At 40.1% G+C, this 26,843-nt stretch overlaps 1 protein-coding gene across 1 annotated transcript in view; it reads right to left on the bottom strand.

Moving 5' to 3' along the window:
• Nucleotides 1–4,215: 4,215 nt before the first annotated feature.
• Nucleotides 4,216–26,843, bottom strand: part of xpr1a (xenotropic and polytropic retrovirus receptor 1a) — a 61,570-nt gene continuing 38,942 nt past the window's right edge. Inside the window, exons 3-15 of the mRNA XM_007552691.2 lie at nucleotides 23,085–23,186; nucleotides 19,419–19,639; nucleotides 19,083–19,232; nucleotides 18,926–19,009; nucleotides 17,957–18,038; nucleotides 17,246–17,433; nucleotides 16,792–16,971; nucleotides 13,720–13,882; nucleotides 12,607–12,807; nucleotides 6,963–7,129; nucleotides 6,274–6,413; nucleotides 5,943–6,164; nucleotides 4,216–5,640 (exon numbers count right to left, since the gene is read on the bottom strand). Coding sequence (XP_007552753.1) covers nucleotides 5,583–5,640; nucleotides 5,943–6,164; nucleotides 6,274–6,413; nucleotides 6,963–7,129; nucleotides 12,607–12,807; nucleotides 13,720–13,882; nucleotides 16,792–16,971; nucleotides 17,246–17,433; nucleotides 17,957–18,038; nucleotides 18,926–19,009; nucleotides 19,083–19,232; nucleotides 19,419–19,639; nucleotides 23,085–23,186 — 1,958 coding nt within the window. The 3' untranslated portion in view covers nucleotides 4,216–5,582. The remainder of the gene's footprint in view (nucleotides 5,641–5,942; nucleotides 6,165–6,273; nucleotides 6,414–6,962; nucleotides 7,130–12,606; nucleotides 12,808–13,719; nucleotides 13,883–16,791; nucleotides 16,972–17,245; nucleotides 17,434–17,956; nucleotides 18,039–18,925; nucleotides 19,010–19,082; nucleotides 19,233–19,418; nucleotides 19,640–23,084; nucleotides 23,187–26,843) is intronic.

Here is a 26,843-nt window from a genome sequence, read left to right as displayed (position 1 = left end):
CTTGGACTGACGGGTTGTTTGTTGCTCCAGATATTCATCAGCTTGAATGCCACGAAGAAGCTGCAGGAGTAACACGAGATACCGCAGCTGCACTCAAACGCATCATAAAGTACATTATTAACTTCACTGTACGTCATCCAAACCCAACAGATTTAAAGTCCAGTTAATGATTTTACCTTCGGTTATGCAGAAAAGTTACTTTAAAATGGTAAATTTTAGTGTTGCATTTCTAAATTTAGACACTTATTATTATTAAGATATTGAATGAAGGGTGACGGAGAACATTTTTAGCAGGAATAGTGCAAAACAAAGTGCTGAGTGTGATGCAGAGTTGTAGGACTTGGGCTCCGACTTTAAATATAAACTGATCATGACAGGTTTTGTCATGATCCTGAAGATTAATTATGAGGAGCTGATTAAAACCGGATAATCTCTAAAGTCTGCAGGACTTTTTCAAAGGCAGTAGAATAATTATTTTAGATGACCAGACTGTAACACGGCTGTTAAAAATAAATAATTTCTGAAGCAGGACAGATGTAACAGGCTGAACATGGGATCATTTCTCATGTCTGTTGCTCTTGCATTCATCTTCATGTTTTTCATTTGTTTGAAGCAGAATATTGCTGCTTCAGTAGTGAATAATGTCTGGAACGTATTCTGGAGCTGCTTTGCTTCCTCTGGCACAGATAAAGCAAAGCATGTTGATGGAAAACTGGTTTCACAGAAGCACAAGGAAATTCTGGGAGAAATGTCCAGATGTCTGTGAGGAACCTGAAGCTCGGACCTTCAAACAGGAAACTGATCTAAAAACCACCAAGGTTTCAAATTACATCCTAATTGCCTGATTTTATTGTCATTTAAAAAAAAAAACATCAGTGTTATTAATTAAACAGAGGAGAATGGCTTTGCTGCCTCAGGATTTCTGCCAGAAGCTGCTATCTGACCAGGAATAATTTGTAGTGGGTCATGAAAGGAGGGAGGCAATAAGAACTAAAGATACTGGTCATGAAGGGGATGCTAAGCCCTTCCTCCTGGCTCTGATTGGTTGTCTTTGGTAGCACTGGCAGGAGGCAAATTGAACAAGGTTTTTTTTTTTTTTTTTTCCGCAAATTATCTAATTTTATGTCACAACATAGTGACGGTTTTAAGAAATATGCAAACATCCTTTTATTAAACCTCAGGTTGCAACTTTAAAAGTGGCATTTTATGTTTAGCTTAGAAAAAGTAATTTTGTCAAACTTAATTTGCAGTAAATCTTGACTTTAGATGCATTTATTAAATCTACTGGAATATGAGTGGGCATTTTTAATATTGGGGGCAAAACAAACTCTAACATTAATTGGGCTCAGTCTTCTCTCCACCAAAAAGCTGTTTTCAGGCAATAAGGGGTGACTAACTTCTATAAACACAAAGAATGAAGGAAAAAACGTCACCAATCTGTAAATCCTGCCAACCAGTCAGCTTAAAAGAGGAGGAATGCTGAAGAACTGGCTTTGAACTGGACTGAGACATACCACACAGACCTTAAAAACAAACAGCCGGCTACAAAGAGGAAACCAACACACTCTAAAGTACCTGTGAATCAGGCAAAAGGTCGGTCAGAGCTGAAGCGACGCACCGCTGAAGCGACGCACCGCTGAAGCTGAAAATGTCCCTAGGCAGAGCTTCTCATCCGATGGAGACTAAAAACAGAAGGCGAAAGAAGGGTCACGAGGCAGAGTGAGTTTTAAAAATAATCATGGTTTATAAAACCCAGATATGACAGGATCACCAAAGTGTTTACAGAAATACAAAGACCATGAGAAAAACCATCATAGAACATTGGTAAACACTCAACATGTACAAACTACTCTGTAAAAGCGACTCTGGGAGAAATGTTCAGACATTTTCTCTTAAAATCACATTTAGTTTCTTGTTTTTCTTAAAAGTTATCAAAGCAGAACATCCATCTACCAAACTACGGGTACTAGCACGTTCAAATAGTTCAGAGAAAGGGTACAAACGACATCAATCGGGGAGTGAGGGGTGCACACATTTAAGCACTTTTACACCATGAAGGTTTCAGCAAGCGGTGGGTAAGAAAAAAAGAAAAACAAAATCAGAAAACGGGATGTCAGGGTTTTTCACCATCATCTCATCAAACACGAAACTGTACAAAACAACCCTGTTTTCAGCATCTATGAACAGACACAGGTCATCTAAACTGATCTGGGATCAGTTTACCGACTTCTGCTTGGACCACCGTCTGTTCCTGGGCTGAACTGAAATGTGTCAAAGTGCTTCTGTCTGCAGGACAGTCACCAACAACAGATGTCACAAATGTTTTCATGCACTTTCACAAATGTACAAACAGCATAACAGCCTCAGGAATCTGCCCCCGTCACCCGCCCCCCGCCGTGAGGCTTTTAAATTTAAAGAAACCATCAACAAGACACAGCGAAACATCGGTTCTTCTTCTTACAAACACGTTTCAACAGCTTTACACAGGTAGAGGAAAAACAAAATAAGAGTGCAGGATTGCACACAATCAACAAAAAGCTCCTCTTTGCCTAAAAAATACTGCTTGTCCAGGAGCACAAATGGCTACAAATAAAAATTCATCATTGTCGGTGTGTGCAAATATTACTAATATAAACACTATGTTGAATAAATTAAGAGCTCTGTACAAAGTAAAAACAAGAGCAGCATGCAGGCAAGACGACAAAACCTTTATACAAAACTGACGAGAGAGACAATGTGAGGTGTCAGCGTGTGTGCGAATGTCTGGTGTCTGTACAGAGTATCAATGTGGACAGAGAGGTTTTCCACCCTTTAAACTTTCCAGTTCACATTAAGATCGGAAGGGAGTGCAAGCAACAAAAAGACGCGTCGTGTTTTCTAGGACAGCCAGGGCTCGTTACTAGAAGAAGGAACTCGCTTAGAGGTTCTGGAAACGTGTGTGAGCAAAGCCAGCGGAGAAATAAGAGCAGACATCAGCATATTTATCTGAAGAAACCACAACACCTGAAGTCAAACAGGCGAGGCCACACTGAAGATCAAAAACATAAATGAAGCGCAGAATAATTGAAGTCTGACAATCGGCAAATATTTCATTCACAGAAATAAAAAAAAAAATAAAAAAGCCAGATTAGCCTCTGAATTTATTCAAAAGTCAACATAAGGACTAATCTGGCAGCAGAGAGAAATCCTGGTTTCCATCAGCACCCTGGTGCTGTGAGCACAGAAATCAAAGCACGCACAAACATTTCCAGTAATGTTTCTGTTTGCAAACAGAAACCAATTCAGCAAGAAGCTCTAATTTAAACTGTTACAAAGACTTCAGTCCTAAAATTATACAACGTATTCATCTCTGGACAGTAAACCACAGCGCATGAAAATTATTTTGTTTCTGTTTTTAGCTGGTTAGCGTCGCCCTTAATGCCCGTCTCGGTAAATTAGAACATCAGTGAAACTCGTTTATTTATGACACACTGGGAAACTTTTCAAGCATTTATTTCTGTTAACTGATGATTGTGGCTTAACCAACAGTTGGTAGATGTAAAGTTAATGTTGTGGGGAAGAACAGCCATACACAAGTACATTAATGGAAAGTTGAGTGGAAAGAAAAAGTATGACTGTGTAATTAACACCACACACAGAAGGACACTGGCTAACTCTGAACACTCCTGAACAAGAGACATCGAAATCATCTTAACTTGAATAAAGAGAAAAATAAAGGACTGCTGTTCAAAGTTCAAATAAAACCAAGTCGAGCTGCACAGAACTCAACCATTTACCAGAAAACTTTAGATCAAATCATGTTTCAATCTTTCTCGAGATGCTGATTTAATTTCCACAGTGCCAAAGGTATCTAAGATATCAATACCTACATTGACGAGCTTATGCTCATTGATGAGCATATGCTACATTGATGAGCTTCTGCTCATTGATGAGCTTAAGCTACATTGATGAGCTTCTGCTCATTGATGAGCTTAAGCTACGTTGATGAGCCTAAGCTCATCAATGAGCTGGCCAGTCATGACTAACCACGACTGGCCAGCAAAACCGAACCTAATGGAGAAGCTATTTATTATCTAGTGGAAGACGAGATACCAAAGACAATACAAACAAGTTGGAGTCTCTTAATTCAACTTCCTGAAGACCTCAGCAGAACCACAGGCTGATCTCCTCCGTGCCACGCCGCACTGATGCAGTAACTCATGTGAAAAGAGACCCAGCTAAGTATTTGTGGTAAATACTGGAGATTGGCTGGTCCACTCTTCTGTTTGCTGTGGACCAAACAGAGTTTGAATCTACATCAGTTTAATGTTGTGAATTACTGAACTAAATAAACTTTCTTGTGATATTCTAATTCACCGAGATGAACCTATATAAAGACCTTTTTGTAGGATTAAATGTCCACTCGTGTTTCCAACAAGCCACAGGCTGACTACAAAATGAAGCAGAGTGCAGCAGGTAAACGAAACTCCGGCTCTGGTATCGTTCGACTCGATCAGGCAGACATGATGAACAGATTGATCCTCATTTGAATCACATTCATAAGGAAGAAAACTTTGGTAACCAGTGTTAATTGCGACCATGCACCTTAGCTGAAGTCAGTGTAAAAGAGCACTTTAAGATAACATCAGAGATTTAAAATCCTCTAATTAAGTCGGGGAGTACCTCAGGGCTTTGTGTTTCTAAGAAAAGACGTGGCACATTTAACGCTATTAAAAAAACATCAACAGTCGATTAGTATAAACATCTATAGTAGTAATACACGTATATAACAAAGAAACGTCAAAGATAAGTGTTTGAATCTAAACATCTTTCATATTTCTCAAGGAACCTTTTTCACGTTTTATGTTGTAAACGCACTTTTCCTGCAAGTGCTTCAAGGGTTGCTATCGTTCACTACAGCTAAAGAAAAAAAAACAACAACACACAACAAAAGGAGTATAAAAAAAAATCAACAAGTTGAAACCAGTTGATTTGTTAGATATGGTGTTCAGTCCTTCCTTAGATTCCTGGGTTTAGTCTTTTATTGGCTTCGTCGTCTCCCTGTTGATCCTGGAGGTGTTAGAAAGGCGTGTGAACAGTCGTCTGCAGCGCGTCCTGAAGAGAAACTCAACAAAACCCCAAAACATCTCAACGTAAAAAAAGAAAAGCAAACAAAAGCCCCAAACATATAGTAAAGAAGTCATTGTCGATAAAAGCAGTGAATCATCCCAGGCAGTGTGGTCTGCTTTCTGCAGGTTAAGTGAAGAAGGTTTCTTTGACATCAGTGTGATTGTGGCGTCGGCTCTCTCCTCAACAGCACCGAGATGAACGAGTTGCTTGTGCTTTAGCGGGTTTCTCTTCGTGTTTGTGTGTCTCTGGATTGTACTTTGTGTTTTCTATACTTTTAAGGACCAACTCTAGACACTGAGCGATTATGAAGATGAGGTAATTTCTGTTAAGGTGAGGAGCTTTCTTATTCATTGAAGCGATTACGCTGATGTTTAAACCAACACGTTACACTATGAAGGAGGAAAAGAAAGGCGGGTCCTTATAAGTATAGCATGGTGTGTGTGTGTGTATGTGTTTTAGATGTTGGAGCGCACTCAGCTGAAGGCCTCGTCATCCGTATCTTCAATCAGCACCTTTGTGTCCTTCTTTGAGCTAAAGAAAAACAGAAAATCAGATACACTTATTTATTATTCACATCTTTTATGTTAATCTTTTTGCTGTTACTGAACTAATATTTACATAACGGCTTATTTCAGGTTACTTCATATACATTATTTCTTCCTCAACACTTATAAACCACTTAGGCTACGTTCACACTGCAGCCTCAAGTGACCCAATTCCGATTGTTTTGTCAAATCAGATTTTTTTGCCGTGGTTGTTCACACTTCCAAATATATGCGACCAGTATGTGGGACCTGAAAGTGTCCCGCATGCGTCAGTCGGTGGTTACTTACTGTGAGGAGGACAGCTGGGGGCGTCGCATGGACAGGCTGTGGCTCCTCTTCCAGGACTTGCCTGAGCGGTTCCTGACGCCGTCTTCCTGGTCCATCATCTGCTCCAGGACCGTCTGGTCGTCGGCGTTGAGCGGCGCCACCGAGATGTCTCGCACCGCTCGAAACTCGCCGCAGTTATTCAGATGCTCATTCTCAAGACGGAAGAAGTTCCACACGAAGCGCCTTTTGGAAAGGAAAGGAGGGGAGGACGAGTCATTCGGGGGGGCTCCGAGTCTGTTTGGAGCACAAGGAAAGTTTAGCAACGTGAGGAGGAAATGTACTTTAGACTCACCTGAAGACTTCCAGAGGAGCCAGGATGGTGGCTACGATGTTGCCCACAGAGTGAGGCTCGGTCATTGTAGAAAGCGAGATCTGGATCGTCCAGGCAAAACGCAGAAGCACGTCCTCCACGATGGCAAAGTAGTAGTAGGCCTGGACCGACAGAGAGCATGGCTCAGTGGGTGCTCCTTATGGGCGAGGCAGTCAAATTTATCTCTGTTGCACATTTCAAGTACAAGACAATTCAAAGTGCTTTACAGAAAGATCTAAATAGTAAGAGTTTAAAAACTGAGGTTATAAATACAGGGGAAAATTAAACAATTAAGGTGTTGCCTTCACCAAAGATTCATCATATTCATGTTGATAAGCAGTAAAGCTTTTTGAATTCATAAATTAAAGCCACGTCCTTCCCAGATTCCAATGAAGATGCATTTTACTCTTTTTTTTTTTTTTTTGGTTAAATGTCTCTTTTCTGTGGTTGTTGTGTTCACTCTGGCGTACTGTGTGGAAGAGTGGGGGTAGTACTAAGTAAAAGATATATAGACTTGATTTTTCTTTTGCAGGGGAGCGCTGTCTCTTTAGCGAGAGATGCAGAGATCACACAGACCCAATATTTACACAGTTAAACTTACTGATTGATAGGTTCAGAAGTTCTGGGTGTTTCTGTGTCTTACAAAGGACTCGACGTCACTGTGACTTTACCTTGTGCGGGTAAACGATTTCTTCTCTCAGGAAAGTGTTTTCTCCAGCTCCACGATCAAACAGACCCCAGTCCATAATCAGATCCCAGGTCAGAGTGTAGAGGGAGCTGATGGTGGAGAACACGATCAGAAGGTACAGAAACATGTCTGCGTCCGTGTGTCCTTGTTCTGAAATAACCACACACACACAAAAAAGTCAACTGATGTCAAATGATAAATTGACATAAAAAAAAATGTTTCAATGTAATGTCCACAAGGGGGAGCTCTACAGTCATGAGTTCGACAGCAGTGACGGTTATGATAGATGACCTGAAGCACATGCTTTTAACCCTTTCATTCCCCCCCCTCCGCCCCCAAGTTGGGATTTATTTTTATCATTTGCATAAAGATTCAGTTGATTTGTCTGCTTTCAATCACCAACAAATATCCATCACCAAAAATCCACGGATGCGTAGGGGAGCATATACTCAGAATAAAAACTCAAATTAACTTAATTCCTGCATTTCCTATTTCTACTGGGGATCTTCCACATATTACCACTGCTCTAGCAAAGCGTTCTTATCGAGGCACAAGGCAAATATGGCAATTAATTTGTGGCGTTTTACCAAATGTAAAGCGCTTTACAAAGAGCAATATTATATTTCACTGCGATTAATTGTTCACCTTCTAATTCTGTTATGTTGTGAAAAAGTAATCCTGAAATATACATATTTTTAAGAATAAATAATCAGTATGTCACTTCAGAGCCTGTCAAAATACCAAATCCTAAAACTTTCATACAAAAGTTTTATTTGTATTCATGTATTCACATATGGCCATGAACCTTAATAGGAATATCCTATTCTATTCTATTAGGATGGTTATTCCATGTCCTGACAACGAAAATGATTATGATGTCAAACTTAAAATGAGTAAATTATCAAAGATTTGACACTCTCTTATATTTTTTTTTCCATTCCCAGGTTCAATTGGCCTCTTATTCAGTTAGTTTTATCAGCAAGAACTGATATAAACTAACCTGTGAAAAAATCTAAAGGATAAATACCATCCACCTCCATCAGTTGGTGATTTTGTTTGTTATTCATAACTAACTCTGCTAAGCATCCTAAAATCAGTTGCTGAGATCACAGCTCTAGAGTATTGCCTGTCACTATAACAAATGTTGCTGGGCCAAACTTGTCCCAGAAATTATTGCAACAAATAGTAATAATGTTGTTTTGAGACCATCTTCAAGTAATAAATTGATAACGAGATAATAAGTTTGTCCTCTCAAAGACTAATACACTTTAAATTTATACAGAACAGTCCTCACTGGAACTGGAAGACCTTTTAGACATCCAATAAAACACAACAACCAAAAACAATAAAAAAAAAAAAAAAAACACTCACAACAGAAACAGTAAATAAAATAGATTATGATGTCACTGCAAACAAAACTGCTCTTCGAAAAATATTAATCAGAATGGAAATTAAGGAAAGGATTCATCATGTGCAACATTTTACATTTGGGTTGTAATGGTAACAATTAGACCACTGTGGTGCCTTCGGTTTGCCTAGAGATCGTCAAATCGGTTTACAGATGTCTGCTGCGTATAATGGGAGCGTTTGTAATTAGCCGTCCTCAGCGGCACCGCCGTGCTTTACACGGACGAACTGTGGATGTGATCTGCTTGTTGCTCAGCAGGTGCTGTTATATAAATCAGCGCCCTGTGGCCTTTCACTGTGACTCACACCGGCTTCCAGACGGAGACCAGGCTCCCTCCAATTTGTCATCGTCACCGTTTTCTTCCCGCTACCAGCCAACAAGACGCCGGGGATTAGAGCGGCGACGTCTCTAACGGAGAATTACTGCAGCACCGCTCCGTTAACTGCTGCCTCCGTTGTGCCGTCTGCTGAGCAATGGGATGGAAGTAGTCCCTACGGCCACACACACGTCTCCCAGATGTAGATTAAACTTAGTCCTCCACAATAGACCCCTCAGCGGAGAATATCTACTGGTGATTTCCTCAGTGTGTTAGAGGTATTTAACCCCTCGGTGTTTGCGGAGGCCGAAGCCGTTTTTCACCAGGCCGCTCAGCCATTAGGAGGTTAAAATGGTGAGATGGACATTGATTGGATGCTCAGTTAGGGCAAACGCTGGTCACTGGTTCCTGTCACGCACATTCAGTCCTCAAACACAGAGCAGAGATTGTTCGCGGGAGCCTGGGCCGATACAGCGATTTAGCTGGAACTCATTTTATCCAGCATCCCACCGAAATAAATTTAAAACAAGAAGAGTCAGTCACTGCTGTTACAACGATATCTCATCTGTTCCCATGGGAACACGGTTCTTCAACAAGGTGCAAAAGCTCGTTTTTAAAGCAGTTTGGGCTTAAAGTGGTCGGGCTAGAACAGCCGCACTGCAGTTTGAAGAGCTTCTCGTTTTGTAAATACTCTACTGAGAGTCGGCATGCAGACACTGATAATACACCTGTCCTAATCCTGTTATTTCAAGTCAAGCTATCAGGAATGGAGGGCCGTCTTGGGAACTAATGGATAATGGAAATTTTTCAGCTCCTGGCTTAAAGACTCTTCCTGCAAAGCTGCTTCGACCTTTTGTCTTTCTGAGCTGTCAGAGGTGAAATTATGGCTAATAACACAGAATCGTCCTCTGGCAAAAACATAAGGTAACCAAATTCATCTCATTTTAAAAATATTTATTGTGATTAAATTTGGAGGCTGAGTGAGGTTTTGGCTTCAGAATAAGGCATTTCATTTTTCCTGAATTTGTCTTTCTGATTCAGTTAATGTGCTTCAATCTGTTTCATCTAACCACACTTTATTTCCACCTTTCACAACATTTCTGATGCAGTTCGCCCGCACAAGAGAGACACTTCCGTCCGACCTTCAGCCTGAATCTGAACCCAGACATGCAATGATTGCTTTTGGCGAATCGGAGTTCAGGGAGGCAGTCAGAGACTAAACATCTTTATCAGTAAAGGTGTGAGTGCAGCAATTCCTCCGGATAGCAAACAAGAGGTCAGCAGATGAAATTAAGTTACAAAAGCTGACAGTTCTGAGATTTTTATACTCCAATCCAGCAAACCAAGCTAAGCTGTACTCTTCACAGAGAGCAGCAGGCCTGGTTTTTGGGAATATGCTGTAGATTTCCCAGACAGAGACATGTAGTCTATGAAGCCCTCAATAATTACTGGCATCCCCAGTGAAGAAGTAAACAAAAGCTTTTAAATAATGGAGACATGGTGAACCAAAGATGTTGGTCGATGCTACAGTTAGCCCGCAGCAACCTTAGGAGGTTTTTTGAGCAACTAAACTGCAAACAATTTCTCATCATTACTATTCCGAAATGTTTCTCTGAAATTTAAAGCTGGGATGTTTCTAGATGCTTCAGCACAAGACTACATATTTATCTTAAAGCATTTTAAGCATCTTCACAATTTATCTTCCAGTAATTGTGTAAAGTGCTGTGTAGGTTGCTACATCTTATTTATGGCACCCGAGCTCACCAAAAATAAAACACCCCAGAACAGTAAACTACATGCTTTCAGTGATCGTTTCTGAATAATTCCCAAACATTCAAATTAGCATTAGCTTGTAATGTCCCTGCAATGAGAAAGGTCATAAATCAGCTTGGCATAAATCTGATCCTGTATCGATCCAAATAATGTTTCTGCTTCAGTGTGAGGCCTCCAACGATGTTCAGCACGATTTGGGATGCCAGCAGAACCCAGAGGATCCAGAATCGTCATTAATGCAACAAGAACCTGCTGAGATTACAGCTTCATGATGGAGTCCAGTCAGTCACTCGTAGCAGTGAAGCGAGGGACTCTCTAAAGGAAATATGCTCAGGCTTCTGGGCAGCATGTGAATCGTTTCTGTTCCAACACAGACAGAGCATCTTGTAGTGATATATGCATAATTAACACACCTTTCTAATTCTGCAGCTTCAGATCTGTAAACGGTGTCGTTGGTCAATTAATTAAACTCCGCTCCGCAGCAGAGTGCTCCATGATTTATTGGCATCATGATGTATTTTTCTCTTCCTGCTTTCCCAGATCTAAATGTGGGCTCTGACTTACACGAATCATTGGGGGGGAGGGGTCGGTCTGACAGCGAGGAAACACGTAAACCTGCCGGCTGTGATCAGGATAGCAGCAAAGGTGACACGAGACACCGGGACATCTGCCAGATAATGACTGGCATCTGAGGCACCTCTTACAGCTGGACCCGGTGGTGAGAACATGACACTGAGAGGCCACCGGCTCTACCGGCGCTGCAGAGTGATGCAGGAGGACTTGGCGCCAGCGTAGAGGAAGCGCTGCTGGAAGAGTTTTTAGAGTATAGATGCAGAATATTTTTGATTCTGCTGCTTGAATTGATCCCTTAAACAAGCTTTAAAATCCAGAGGAGCTGCTGCTGCACACGATTCTTAAAATATCTCAACAACAGGCAATTTCCTTAACCATCATCATCCATGTGAGATTCCAACCTCCTCCTCTACTTAACCAACACTCGGCCTTAGTCTCCATTACATGCAGGATGAAAGACAGCTTCACAGAGAATAACACATGAAGAGAGGCCATTAATGGAAGAGCGCACAGGCTTCAGACCGGAGGAGGAAGAAGGATATGGTTTAATGGACGTCTTTCCTACCGAGCAGTGGGTTTAAAAAGAGGGATTTGTCTGCCTCAGACTCTCAGCTTGGGTTCATTCAATACGACCGGCGGTCAGCATGAGAAGCAAATGTATTGATTCAAGTTTTTACCGCAAAGGAATAAAGTCAGAGCGAGACATAACATTTAGCATTTTTGAAAGGCTGCAGATTAGGTTCCACAGCTGGCATTTTGCAGAAAAATAAATCTGTTTGCAGGGAAAATGCCAGAGATTAAATACGTGTCGGGTGAAATGATTGCTTTGAACGTGGCAGAGGGGACAAATCTCCAAGTCTTTGATGGAGACTGACCTAATAATTATGATTTATTTTTTTCCTCTTTTGAAAACAAGCTTCTCTGTGGCATGTCTTACCAATAAGAATAATGTCAGGCTAATTGTAAGGCTGTCAGCCAGAGAGTGACCGGACTATTGATGCAACTTCTTCTTCATGGTTTTTATGCTCCTGCCAAAAGATTTTGAAATGCAATGTTTCTCTTTTCATCTTCTTCTCTGTATTTGTTGTCCAAAGTACATCTCTGGTCTCTCTAACCTCTTGCCCTGAGAGTGAAACCACATTGTGGGAGCAGAATCTTGTTTATCCGCAGCTCGGCTTGACAAACCTCTCCTGTTGCATTATAAAGCTCTGGGCACAGAGTAGGAAACCGACGCCGGCTTCCAGCAATTGCACTCAAGGTCACCTCTGCTTCCCGAGCACACACACGCACGCACACAAAAGACTCAAAGACTTGTGTGTTGACATGCCCCTCTAACACAGCAGCACATCGGTACTGCTGATTTAAAGCTTCAGAAAGTCTTACATCTCTCTTCAGTGTGTCTGCAATGATTCAAAACAGGGATTTACAGCAAGCAACGCGTTTGGGAACCGATGTGTTATCATGTCTGCTCAGCACAAATCAAATCGAGTACGGGAAGAGATGAGTCATAAAACGGACATCTCCCTGCCTTAGTGCGTCGTCTGTCCCGAGTCTTACCCTGGTGGGTGGCATAGAGAGCTGCGAAGGTGACAACAAAGAAGGTGGTGGAGTATTTGCCGGCGTTGACCAGGTGTGGGAAGGCCCTCTTGGTGTCACGGTAACGCCTCAAGCACTGGATGAAACGAAGCCAGGCGGGCAGACACTGGATGATGGCGCGCAGGCCGTACCAGTAGCTGTGGCAGACGTGGTCACTGGAATCTAGAATACAATACAGCAAGAGGGGACAGAAACGGTCTTCATTATGAGGGTCAGACATTGACCTGTGTGCCGCCAAACATTTACAAGCCATTAGCTCTGAGTTAACTAGCAGGACGGAAGCAGAGGGCACCAATTAGCAGCATGTCTGTCATATTTTATGTCAAAAAGTCTGAACACCTTACACCCAGCTCACTCACACGTTGTCATGCGACAGTGCGCCTTTAAAAGTTAAAGCGGCGTGAATACATTTGCAAGGCACTGAAAACGCTCAATTGTCACTTAGAAGGCTTAAAGATGAGGAGGAGCGTCTCAGGGTGAACAGTGGATTCCCATCAATGAACGGGATCACACAAAGTGACAGACAACAATTCACACTCACACTCACACCTACAGGCATCACAGTGATACGCTTCATCTAGATACAGATTTCGATTCTCTGTAGGATCAATTCTCTCACCCACTAAACAAAAAGAAAGAAAGTGCTCCTTTTTTAAACATGAATCCGGTTTTTCACGCAAGATCGTTTCCTCGTTTTAAGCTGAGGTTGCTTAAATGTAAAGACCATATTTTATTGTAGAAATGATGTGAGCCCCTGATATATTAATTTACCCAAAGTGGGCGTTTCCGCAAATATTTCCAAGAATGACAAAAATAAACGCTGAACATCCAGAGTTTAAACTGCAGCTCTTATAAGAAGAGTTCATAAAAATTAAAGATCTGACTCACAAATTCAAGGTGAAGGACAAAACATATATACATATCTAAGAACAAATGTTGAGAGGAATACACCAGTCAGTGGGCAGGTTAACCTGAATCACAGGTTAACACAGCTTTGAGAGTCACTGAAAGGTTCGAGCCAAAATTCAGCGCAGCAACCTTTTAGCTGCGGGCCAATCTGAATCAACACCTCACCTGGCGGAAACAACCCCTTGCTGTTGCTCCACTGCAGCTCAAAGATGTAGAAGCAGATGAGATACTCGAAGTCCATGAGTACAACCACCAGAGAGTTGAGCTGATCTGCCAGCCAGAAGTCTGCAAATTCCACCCGATGAAACGGTGCAGTGAAAACACGAAACTGGAGACAAACCAGAGCAGGAAAGACAGCAGGTGAGGAGAGGACAAGCACAGAACTGCTGAAATGGAAAACGGTCGGTGCATTTCAGAAAAAAAACGACTTGGACGACCTTACTAAAGCGAGCTTTAGCTCGTATGTCACACTCAGCTGAAGCTGCTCCAACGGGAAGACAAAATAATTCAATAATTAGTGAGAAGTATTTCTGGAGAAACCTTAAGATGGGGGGGAAAAAAAGCTCTGAATAATTGGAGACACAAAGGAATAAATCCTCCAGACTGCCTTATCGGCCCTGCACAGGATGCTGTGGTGAGTCACGGTTTGTGTTGGTGTTCATGTTTTATTTGTGTTGCTAATCAGTGGAGTAATGCGCGGGCAGCCAGGAACTGTGTCTATGGGAATGTTATTTGGGATACGGCTTTGGCAGGAGCTGCAGCTATTGACCACGTTTGTAAAATGATACAACCCTGCTCGACTTTTTCCATTAACCCCGCAGGCCTCCTCTGACATTCAGCCGGTGACTGTACGCTGCTCCCCATTTACAGTCTGAGAGAAAAACCACACACACCCTCAGAAAAAACTGACCGTGCCAATCAAAGTATGTATTGATCAGGAGGATTTTGAACGTATTTCCACTCTGCGTTGATGTCTTGAGGCTAATCCTGCTGTGCTTGTATGGTCAGGTTTTCATTTGCTGAATAAACACTACTGCATGTTACAACTGCAGCAGTTTGTTCTACTAATACATTTTATGAGTGGTTTCTATTAATAAAGAATATAGGAGCTCTTATGGCAACATACAGTCCAGTGAACTGCAGACTGAAATATCTAGTAAATCCTGTACTTCCTAAGAGATATCCTGCATTAAGATAATAAAAAATAGTCATTTTTGTTCTAAAAACCCTTCATATGGTTGTAATGGTGCCAAATTAATCAAGGCTGATTACAGCCTCATCACTGGGGGAGGGCTGAGAGAGAGTACTGGGAACTGTGGGGCACTGAGAAGCAAGGACAAGATATGAGGAGGGGGGTGTGTATATGCGAGAAGGAGGACGAGGGACAGAGGAGCTCAGGGCATCAGCATGCTGATAGATCTATGCCTGTAATGATTGCACAGTCACAGCCTCCATCTCCCCTGAGACGAGGCCCGTTCTATTATTCCTCACCCCTTTGGCCCCATCCTCACTCCAGTCGCCCCAAAACACACACACACACTTCTACACACACACCCCATCCTCTGTTCTGCAGCGATGTAGCACAGATCAGACAAAGAAGGGGGTTTAATAAACATGTAGCTGGAAACAGATATCTGGATTGTACCTGCATTCATTGAGAAGATAAGATAAAGACACACACGTCCCTCACACCCTGTCAGTACATGCTTCAGTTTCAGAAAATCATAACAGCAGGAAAATACACAGCTCTATCAAAAAAAAAAAAAAAAAACACAAGCAAAGCTCAAACAAATCAGATTTTTCTTCAAATTCAAGAGATTAAATGCACTGAGATTACTAGTCCTTTAAATAACACGAGAAAGCTCAGATGATGACACAATGGGTTTAGACGCTTATAAGGTTCATTCACAAAATTTGACTTAAATGAAGCCACACCTGTGGTAATGTTTTTTAAGGCAAAGCCTTGAACACACAGCTTTTATTTTTCCCACATTATGGGAAAAATAAAAAAATCTGAAATCAGACGAGATATCAAGACGAGAATTATGGACGTTCACAAGTTTGGTTCATCCTTTACTACAATTACCAGGTGCCTAAAGGTCTAAAAAATATATAGCAACATAAAACACTATAAGACATTACAGTTTGCCAATGAAATCAGGGGCAAGGACTTTTTTTTTTTTCCAAAACATCAATTTGTCCCAAAATTCAACCAAATGGTTCAAAAGATGAACTTGTCCATTGAAATTTGTCCGTATTTCCAGACTATTTTTTTTTTTAAGTTGTAGTGCTTCCTGTCTATTTAAAGGCCTGTTTTGACTAAAAGCCCAGGAATATTTTCCATGAACATGGCAAGTGAAGTCCATGTGTTGCTGTACAAAGATGATGAACTGCTTCCATGTTACATAACAGAGTTTCGGGTTACTTTTCTGGATGCCATGGTGCTGCTCCGGAGCCTGTGTGGCTATATTGATCCCAGTGGCACGGCGGATACTTTTGAAGCACAGCTTAGACTCTGCTCTGGCGGTTTCTGACCTTGGGCTTTATGCACTGAGATTTATTCAGACATCTTCAATCTTATTTCAGAACATCAGATGCACTGCAGAGGCTGGATGGAGTTAGGAGTGAGACTTATGTCAAAACAGCTCACTGATATAAAACAATGCAATAGAGCAGTTTTATTCTTTTTATTAACACATGTATAGGCCTGTCATAATAATCAATGAATCGCATGATAAATTAAAACAAACTCAATCATTTCTATTGGCATAATTCATTGTGCTTTTTCTCTCCCTCTTTTTTTTTTTTTTTTTTACTAAAAACTGGATGATAAAAGTCTTCAGTTTGGTGCTTTGGTCTCAACTAGCCCTTTTTTTGAAGGATAAATTTGTTTTCCAAGACTTAAAAATTAATTTTATTTGTTGTTTTTTATTTATTTATTTTGGATATTTAAAATGTCTTCCAGCTCCAATGTCAAATGTTCATTAAACTTTAAAGTTTACTGATCTTTGAGAATATGTTTTTGCATTATTATTATTATTATTATGCCATTACCATTATATTACTTAAAAAATGTCTAAAAACAACAATATTATCGTTTATCGCAATGACTTCTGGAACACTTTATCATCCAGCAAAATTTGTTGTCGTGACCAGCCTACACTATATAAAAACACTATAAAAATGTCTTTAAAAAAAGAAAATTAAAAAAGGACTCTATTTAAGATGGGGACCAACCAGCAGTTTGATGAGCCAGAAGCGGGATTTGTAGTAGCAGGTTTTAAATGGGTTGATGAGGAAGAGCACCATGAAGCCGTAAAGAATGAGAGGGTTGATCTGCATGGGGAGGTAGGTGTACTCTGAGTATAGACACGAGAGGATGCTGAGACACCATAACACACCCAGGAAACCAGCAATCTGCAGCAGAAACATAAAAAGGAAAGCGGCATTAAAGGAAAGCGCCAATAACTTTTCATAACAATTAACAGAGTGACACAAACTGAGAAGTGTGGGTTTTAAATTTCTGCAGGGTTAACTTATTTTATAACATTTATGCTCTTCAATAGGACTAAACAACATCAGTAAATCCAGGAGAATAATAAAAATGTTGCTTTTATTAATATGAAAGTAAATATAATTTTGAAGAGACGTCTGGCTGTGTTCAGTAGTTTGTGCTTCTGCCTGGGCTAACCTCAAACAGGTGCTGGTGAGACAAGTTGTCTCGCGGGTCAATCTCAAAGATGAGGACATGGTTGACTCCGTTCTGTCTCCAGCCGTAGGTGTTAATCCCCAGCAGGAAGAGGAACTGGATCAACAGGAAGCCGCCACGATAGATCCGCACCAGAGGCCAAATGTTCTCGTAGCGGATGAAAACAGCACCTAAAAGAAACCGGAGCAGAGATGAAAAATTAAACAGTGAGCTTGAAAATAATCTCCCAGACTGGCGTCTGTGGTAAAGATATGTAATAAACTTTAAAATAAATGTATGTTTTGGGCTTTTTACAGAAACAAAAACTACTTTTAATTTAAACATTTCTTAATAAATCATTTATTTTCACAAAATCACAGGTACCACACATATTTGTATCTCTTCTGAATCCTATAAAGCAAATATACAATGGTCCTTTAAAAGAACACCCTACTAATAAAAGATCTTTGTGTCGATAAACTTTTAAATAGTTATTCATGACTCAATGTTTCATAAATGCAACGCGACATATTTTCTCTTAGGACGTGTCCTGGACGACCCGGTTGATGTGGGCCGGTTCGGTCGTGAAGACTAGAGGTGAGCAGGTGTGAAATTGGATGGTCTAGCCTTCAGATTAATTAAAAATATCAAACACATATAAGAGAACGGTACGATGATAATATATATATATATATGATTTAAAATATGACTCACCAGTGAGAATAAAAGCGACAACCAGAATGATGAAGAAACCACAGAAGAGACCCACTCTGAAGGTCGTCCAGGCCAAGGCAGGCTGAGCCGGGCAGAGAAAACACAGAGCCACTGTGTTTAATACAGATATCTCAATGATGCACTTTAGCTTAAAAAACTAACTCACAGGTGCTACTCAGCCATATTCCATGTTTTAAAGGGGAAAAAAAACAAACAAAGAAACAATATGGCTGATTTTATTCACTTCATATGCTCAATTTATTACATGCATACTTTTTATGTGTGTGGATCTCAAACAAATTCTTTTTGAAATAACAGTAAAATGGGCTTAAAAGGTCCACAAACACATGTATTATCCAAACAATAGCTTGTCTGATGAATAGCGTGAAGGGATGGTTTCCTCTCTTACTCTTTCACTTTAGCTCATAAAAACCTTTTTACATTGTGTTGGCATTGTAGGGTTACATCGACGTATTTGCCTGTTGTCTTGGAAAATAAAACTTTGGTTTGTTTACTTGGATGAATGAGCTAATAACGAAGGTTTCTGGGCAGATGTTTTTTCTTATGGAACTGATAACGGAGGTTTCAGTGAAGATGTTTTTCTTCCTTGTCCAACCGAAACTCCTTTGAACCAATTAGCCGGAGATGGGAGAAACTGAGAGAAACTCCCTACAGAAGAGAGATGGGTGGAAGGCGCTGTGTACGTGACTGAAGAGATATATAAAAAGAATCGCATGTTTTAAGTTTCACTTCTTCTTCTTCTCTCTTGCTTTTCTTTTCTCACACGCTGATCTCTGATACTTACTCTGATTTTCTAAATAAAATATCTAAAGACAAATGTGCGTTTCTCCGATTGATTCGCTCACTCCCGAAAACGATTTCTCCTAAACACCTGTGTAACTTAAAATAAATACAGCAGAAATGTCAGAATCAAAGGTGCAGTAAACATAATAACCAGTTGTTACTGACCTGAGCTGCCCCCAGAGGAGGAACTCTCAACCTCTTCATGGCCCTCTGACGATCTCCTTCCTCCAGCTCTGTGGTGACCAGAGTCTAGCCACAGAAGGATATCATCAGCGTATAATCTTTATTTTGTATTTGCGTTTGTGGAGATGTGAGCAGTCACCTCTGTCTCAGTGATGAGCTGAGTAATCTTCTTGCAGGTGTAAAACGGAGCCACGTCCACATGAGCAAGACGCCATTCGACTCCACGAGTCGTGTCCAGGATCTTGTCGTGTTTTTTCAGGATTTTACGGAAACCAGTGAAGTTCAGGTTCTGAGGATAAAGTAAGTCCAAAACGTTATTTAAGACAGGAGTCAGACACGCTGCTGCAGGACAAAGACGGTGAAACAAGGCTGGGCAAATATGTTCACATAAAATCAGAGTGGAGATCATTCTGTATGTGTGTGTGTGTGTGTGTGTGTGTGTGTGTGTGTGTGTGTGTGTGTGTGTGAAGGGAACCTGGTAGTTCTGGAGCAGGATGAGGCTGAGGTAGAACTCGCTGAAGGCTAGCTTCAGGTCCATGATGTTGTGGTTCTTGGAGCGCTCCTCCTGCCTCAGGTGGAACAACGTCCTGCGTTTGCGAAGGCCGGACGGAGCGTTGCGCTCTCGCTGGGCATCCATTGATGACTGCAGCTCATTTTGCAGCGTTGCAAACCGTCTCTGAGCTTCAGCGAGCTTTTCTGCAGACAGAATGATGAGATTGTGCTGAAAACTGTAAGGTTAGTTTGCATTTCGCACAGCACAGACCAATCTTTAGAAGAAAGCTTACAGAGAGGAACAGATATATTCCAGTCTGCAGAAATCGCAGCAAGCATAGATTAGTCCATTGAGTGATTCATTTTTCTTATCAGGACGATAAAGTAATAAACTAAAACCAACAATATAGAAATACTGAGAAATCTGGTACTGATCATTAAAAAGGAGACATTTCAGCTGTTCCAAATGCTGAGGAAAGGTTTCTTCAAAGAGCATCAAGAAGCTACAAGAATTTGCAGAGCAATGGGGAACGTGCTAATCTTAAAATTCTCTTCTCTCCCGTTACTTCCAGGAAACATAAGCACATGGGCTGAGATGGCATGTAAAAGCTGCATAGAGAGTGAGGAACCACTATGTGGGTCAAAGATAGGTTAACACTTCCTCAAAGGAGTAACATAGTTCCTTGTAGCCTGTATGACTAGAGTAAAATGTTTTGGGTATCCTTCTCCAAGCTTCTCGCAGTGGTTTGATTGAATTTTGGTCAAGTCGTCCAGACAAAAACGACGTAACTGAGACATTTTGCGGTTGGAGTCATTGTTTCTTTGCATCCATGTGTGCCCAAGTTTGAACATCCTGTCTAATGCTTGATATGTTACTTCACTATTTCCAGTAAAATTTTTTGTCGTCAAACTGAGACAGAACCTGTCTGTTTCCTGAAGATGGCTGGAGATTCTCCTGGTGTTCATACTTGCATTTAAGTGGTTGAACATATTAACCTGACACTTTCAGGTGAATGAAAATGAAACCAGACTTCTCTACCTGAAACTTTGGAAGAGTTTTGTGTTTTTCCAAGTCGGTCAAGGCGATGTGTTTGAGGTGTTGTCATAAAATGCATCTACAGGTTTTGGCTCCAATTAATACTAAACCTATAGTTATGAGGATTTTCTCTTTATTTGAAGGGATCAAAATCTTAATGTATGCAATCTTTTGAATTGAAAAAGACAAGTTTGCTTTATAAAACGAAAACACTTTGAAATTGATATGGTAATCCTAACTGACCAAAGACAGGAAGTCAGATTTAACATCAGACAGTGGTGAAAATAGGTTGTGTATGCAACCACAGACAAGTAAAAGACATATATTATGTTATGATTCATGCAGTCAGCCTGACAGTCTGGGAAATCAAGGCTACAGCGGCTTCCTACCCGTCCTTAAATTAATAAAGTCACACTGCTGATGCTGAAGGCTCACTGGTGACTTTCACGCTTTGTTGCTTGAACTCACCCTGACACACAATCACACTACCTCCCTCTCTGGAATGCCAAGGCTCTTTATTGACAACTATATTCTCAGTAATCCTCTTGTTTGAACTGTGCAGTCCGTAATAACAATTCGTGACAACAAAAGGAGGCTTGGAGAAGCCAGTACACCCACTGACCTCTGAAAGCAGATTTAGAGTAAACCTGGAGTCTGGAGTGAAGGAGAAAAACAGAGGACATTTATCTATGTGGCTAATGAACCTTAGACAGCAGCTGGTGGTTTAAATTTCAACCAAAGTGGGTTGAGTGAACCATTTTATTCGACCTCAGTTTGGAGACAAGGTGAATATGTATAATAATAAAACACCTGCAAATGTTGACAAAACCTAGTCCTCTTCCTGGATTGTGATATTGAACCTGCAGTCCAACAGTCAGGATTTTAGCGCAATGCAGTAGGATGGCTTTAAGAGGTCAAGGACCCCTTTCAGAGGGAGATACAGGCACACAGAGCAATGTGGAGGCAGGTTGTTCATGTAAAGTCAGCACACATTTATCTCCATCTCTCCACGGTTCAATCAACCCTGAAATCCTTTTTAAATAGCTACACATACACACAAGCACACACACGCACACACATGCGCACACACCTACACACACATAAACAGACATGAGATAAACGCACTTGCTGGGCAAAACTGTGGCCTTTCCTCTTTCCTCCTTCTGTGTTGATAGTAAACAAACTGGGTGAAATAATGTTTTCATGCTAAACATTTACCCTTGTCAGACAAACTGCCTGCTGAAGACACAGCGAATAACTCTAGTACTGATATAGCATGACCCCCCCTGCTGTTGCACTAAAATGAAGAGGATGCATTCTTTACTGCTTTTTCTTTTTAAAATCTCGAAGATATTCAACATTGCTGTGCTCCTATGAAGGTTTAACCAGCATAATACTTATGAAAAGGACCAAACTTTTGCTGTAATCATCCACAGTAGATAATGGACCTAAATAGTAAAATGTACTTTATTACAGGTCCTCTCAATTCACATAAGTTTGTAATTTATTATACTGGTAAATGGCTTACTCCACTCTGCTGGGAAAGAAAAACTTCCATTACTTCAGTAACAAAGCATCTTTCTAACTATGAGCCGAGTGACTTATACTCATTTTACTGCTTTTGCCATCAATCAGCCTGTAATGTCCCATCGTTATGAGCAGGAACAATCTTCCCAGTTAACCTTGTCCCTGCGCTGACCCACCTCAGGACGCAATTTCACAGATGGCCTCAGGAGGAGGCAGCGCCTGGCTTTACTACAGACACATTTCCATGAACTCAAGTTCTAGAAGTATCCGTCTGGTACCAGAATATATTATGGAGAACATCTCAGATTACACAGCACACACACGCAGTCTCACTTACTTCTTGAAATACATGCATGCTTTCTCCCGTAAGCATGACTGCTACTGACCTGTTGAGTCTAATGACTAAGGCTAAACCCAGTGTTATCTAGCAATTCCTTCCTTTGCATCCCAAGTAATGAAACTGGTTACAAACCCCTTGTGCAAGAGTCGTAATTTAATTGTGACTTTTGATATATTTTTGTGCAAATGTTTCTTTCTTCTGAGGAAAAAGACGGGCTTTCACTAAATCAAGTACAACTGTTGTTAAAGAAATAACATTTTATTCCCACGTTGATTGGATTTATTCTGATTTTCAGTATATTTGTTTGAAACTGGATCAATAAGAAGGTATGGGTACAGTGACGATTTCTTTTACAGCGTCAAACCTGACGTCAATATGAATCAAAAGTACTTTTATTTCTGCTCCAAAGTTGAACATAAATTTTGATGTTAGAGCCATAATAAAAAATTACCAGAGCCTCGATCAGATCTAAAGTTGCTTGTCTCAGCAGCTCATAAAATTACACTTTAATAGCTGATCATCAGTAATCTCCTTTATAAAAGCAGAAGCTTTGAAAGTTTGCCAGTGCTGAGCGGCCAGGAGCTTGATTTTCTATTTGTAGAAAAAAAAAAAAAAAACTATTTACGTTTACAACATGTAACCTGTTGCAAACCAAAATGAGACTTATTCAAATTCACAGGCCAAAGAAATGCCCAACTGATTTATTTATCTTCATGACCCAGAGAATTTGTGGAGTAAAGTAGTACCTGAATAGAAAGTGTTGATTTTCAGAAGCTCCTTCTCACAGTTCTGGAAAAACCTCTCCTCAAACTTAGCGTAGTATCGCTTCACTGTGTCTTCATCTGTGACTGGAACAAAAAGCAAAAAACAAGCAGACAGAAGGTTATTGACTTTTTTACAAACAAGTATGTGTAAGAGACTATAACATTTCATAGTCCATCCATAGCTTTCACACAACACAGGTGGGAAAGCTTAGTTTATATTAAGCTGAGAGGCGCTGAAGGATGAAACCTTATTAAGACCTTTTGAAAAGGATGAGATGAGATGTGATGAGAAGTAGACATCTAATGTGATGGTGTTTTACACTATATGTCTGTACAAGAACCATTCAAGCCTTACATCACCAATTGCATATCCAAATGTCAGATGGAGTAGTGTAAAGCATCTTGCCAATAAACTGTATAGCAGTGGAGACATTCTAGTCAATACAAATTGACTAGAAATTTTGTACTATTTTATGCTCTAAAGTTTGTGGGGACTGTGTACTTACAACCCCTTCCTTTTCCAAGACATTTGTGGATAAAGTAAGGTCCACAAACTTGTGGATGAGTGAGTTTGGGGTAAAAAGGTCTCCACTGTCCTGCACAAAGTCCCAACTTCATCCAAACAAAACACTTTTTGGATGAATTAGAGGTGAAACTGAGAGCCAGATATTCTTATCCAACATCAGTGTCTGACCTCACAAATGCACTTTTAGGATGACTGTCAGAAATAAGCACACTTATAAACTTATCAGAAAGAGGTAAAACTGAACATTTTACAGATTAAGAACGGGAACCCACTGGTGTTCAAATGTAAATGAAGGCAGATTAGCTAATACCTTTTAATATTAATACTTTGAAGTTCTCCAACTGCAATACAACTACTGTTGCTACATTTGGCCATGCCATCTGTACCACTACATTAATAGAACATTAAACATCCAAAATGGGATAGAGTTGAGCTAGTAACTCGTTTTGCTTTCGAGGCATTCATTAATGATTAGGTGACCTAAATAGCTAATCCTTCTGTAACTCTGAGAATTCCTTTAAGAGTTCAGGAAACCTCAGGCAAACAGACTTTCATTCAAGTCTGAATTAGACCTACAGCTTCTTCCTGCCTCTCCATGGCTGAATAAACCCTCCTATCTTTTTCAGGACATGCCAATTCAATCAGTATTGATGCGCTGTCTCAAACAATTCTCTGCCTCATTCACAGCAGGCTACCCAACACCCTACAGAGCTCAACATGCAGCCAAAGGAAAGTGACTGTAAAAAAAGCACATTCACATATATGATGTACAAATAAGTACCTACAATTGTCTTTTAAGCAGCCTTCCAATCAGCAAATGTTTCATCATAAATAACATACTGAGTAATAATTATAAACCTACTCAGAGTTTTTGATACCAAATCATAATCAGTCCAGAGTTTTATTCAAAATTAAAATATTCACTCAAAACACAAAAAGACGCTATTTGATTTTAAGTGAGCAAATAGTAAAATATTTACTTATCAACAGAACATATCACACAAAGTAATCCTAAACTACACAAATATATTGAGATAATTTTTTTAAATAAATGTTAACATCTCAATTATCCAACAGTGAAGATTTAAATGCTGTTGTACGCACAGGTGCTAATTAAAAAGGAATTCTGTATTTTATTGATTTAAGTAGTCAAATAATCATTCTAAGGAAAAACAATACCGTACATTGTAAAGGTCAGTTCAGTGTGCAGTTTGAAACTACTCTCTAGTTCAGGACTACAAACCTGTAAGGGGCTTAAAAATGTTCTCGGAACAAAGACAAAAGTCTATAAAAAGCTGAGATAAATGTTAATTCTGATATGTCCAATACTGACTGATTTAAATCTTAATGCTCATTTTCACAATTTATTTTTCTAACTCTAAATATCAGTTTACAGATGTATTCTTCAGTATGACACAGCTACACAGGTGCATTTGGTGCTTTGCAGCCCCTGAGGATCTGCTCTCTGCCACCCTGCATGTCAGGCTGTTTCAGGTGGCTGGATGGATGACGGCATGGAGGGAGCCACATTTATACTTCTAAACGATTGGCCAGCAAACATTAGCTGTTTCGGCAAAGTGATCGAGCACCTAGCTGGCCAGTGCAGCCTGACACAATGACTGATGGGCTAATACACCACTTTGGTCAGACCTGCAGGCAACAAGCATACGGTGAGGTAATTCAAAGTAAAAAGGTTACACGGCTAATGAAAACCCTGAAATAACAGTGAAGCATGAGGCGTGGAATAAGAGGCAGAGAAAAGTGGAACATTAAAAATCTATACCAAACATTGCAATTAAAGTAACTGTGTTAGAGGAACTACAAAACGATTCACTCAACTGACTATTCCAGGTGAGTAATCAAGTTTAGCTCATTGCTGTTGAAAAATGCTGAAGTGAAGCTTTGGTTTTGGGCCACCTTTTTACTCAATTGTTCCTTTAAAGTTCCCAGAAAACAGACTTTATTAAAGCTCTGCTTTGTTTAGGTTTCTTTTTTTTTTTAAGTTGGACAGTACAATTGTGTGCTTTAGTTTCATACAAAAATGCTCTGAATGGGTAAAAGTTTAATTTACGACTTGTACACATGCCTTACTGAACCGTATGGGCTCTAACAAAATTCTTCGGTATGATTACATGTAGCATTGTTAGATTGCTGCCACACTTAGGAATACATCAGTACCATTACTGAGACACAGAATGTGCCCACATCTCTTTGTTTTAATAAAATTATATTTGTATGATATTTGTGAGTCCAATGAGAACAATGAAGGTGACAGTTTATCTACGATTCCACCCCTACTTCTTTGTTTTCAATTAAACCTCACTGACAAATTATTAGAGCATCCATATTGATGCACCTCTTCTAAACCTCACACTCCTTATGCTTACAAACAGAAAGATCTAAACCTCATTAGCGTAAACTCTGTACATTTTGGAGAAGGAGTCAGCATTTTGGTTTCCTTCCCAAAGGTAATTCGACATGTAGACTGCGGAGGGAGAGTCTCTGTCATGTCAAACAGCATGGTTTCTCATTATCTCTTATCTGGAGAAATGATGGCAGAGACAACATTCACAAGTTCAGCAATCTTCGCAAAATGATAAGGAACAATACCCAGCAGAAACTTAAACAAGAAATATAGCATTTTATAGACTTCTGCATGATACGGTAATAATTTTCAACACTATTCTGAGATGTAAATGACATTCTTGGCTGTCTGCAGAAGGATAGTTGCAGCCAAACTGACTTTCAGACAGCAGAGCAACAAAGAGGAACCCTGCAGCATTTCCTCCAGCCACTGTTTAAAGGTAATGGAAACTCTAGTCTTGCATGTGTGTGACAGAAAGATTTAATACAGCAGTCGGGAATAAACAGCCTGTTTCTATAGGAGTGTGTAATTCCAGCATTATAACTACTGATTTATAAAGAATATATTTCATCCAGATTAACAAAGACAAAACATTAATATGTTGTAATTATATTTACCAACATTTAATGACTATAATATACAGACACACGACTACAGGGCCCATTTTGTCTCACTTCTAAACAGGCTGATAAATTATTCAGGTGATTTTTTATTGCTGAAAACCTTTATTGTTTAAAAGTAAAATCTGGGGATTTTGTTTTTCCATCGCTTGCACAAATTAACAGCAAGTTTAGAGAGTTTGAAAAACTAAATCATAGATTAAAAAATACTAACATTTTGGGGGGAAAAA

The sequence above is a fragment of the Poecilia formosa genome, unplaced genomic scaffold (assembly GCF_000485575.1).
Source record: "Poecilia formosa unplaced genomic scaffold, Poecilia_formosa-5.1.2 Scaffold52, whole genome shotgun sequence".
Classification (NCBI taxonomy): domain Eukaryota; kingdom Metazoa; phylum Chordata; class Actinopteri; order Cyprinodontiformes; family Poeciliidae; genus Poecilia; species Poecilia formosa.
Note: the sequence above shows the minus strand (reverse complement) of the source record. Positions and strands in the feature narration are given on the sequence as shown.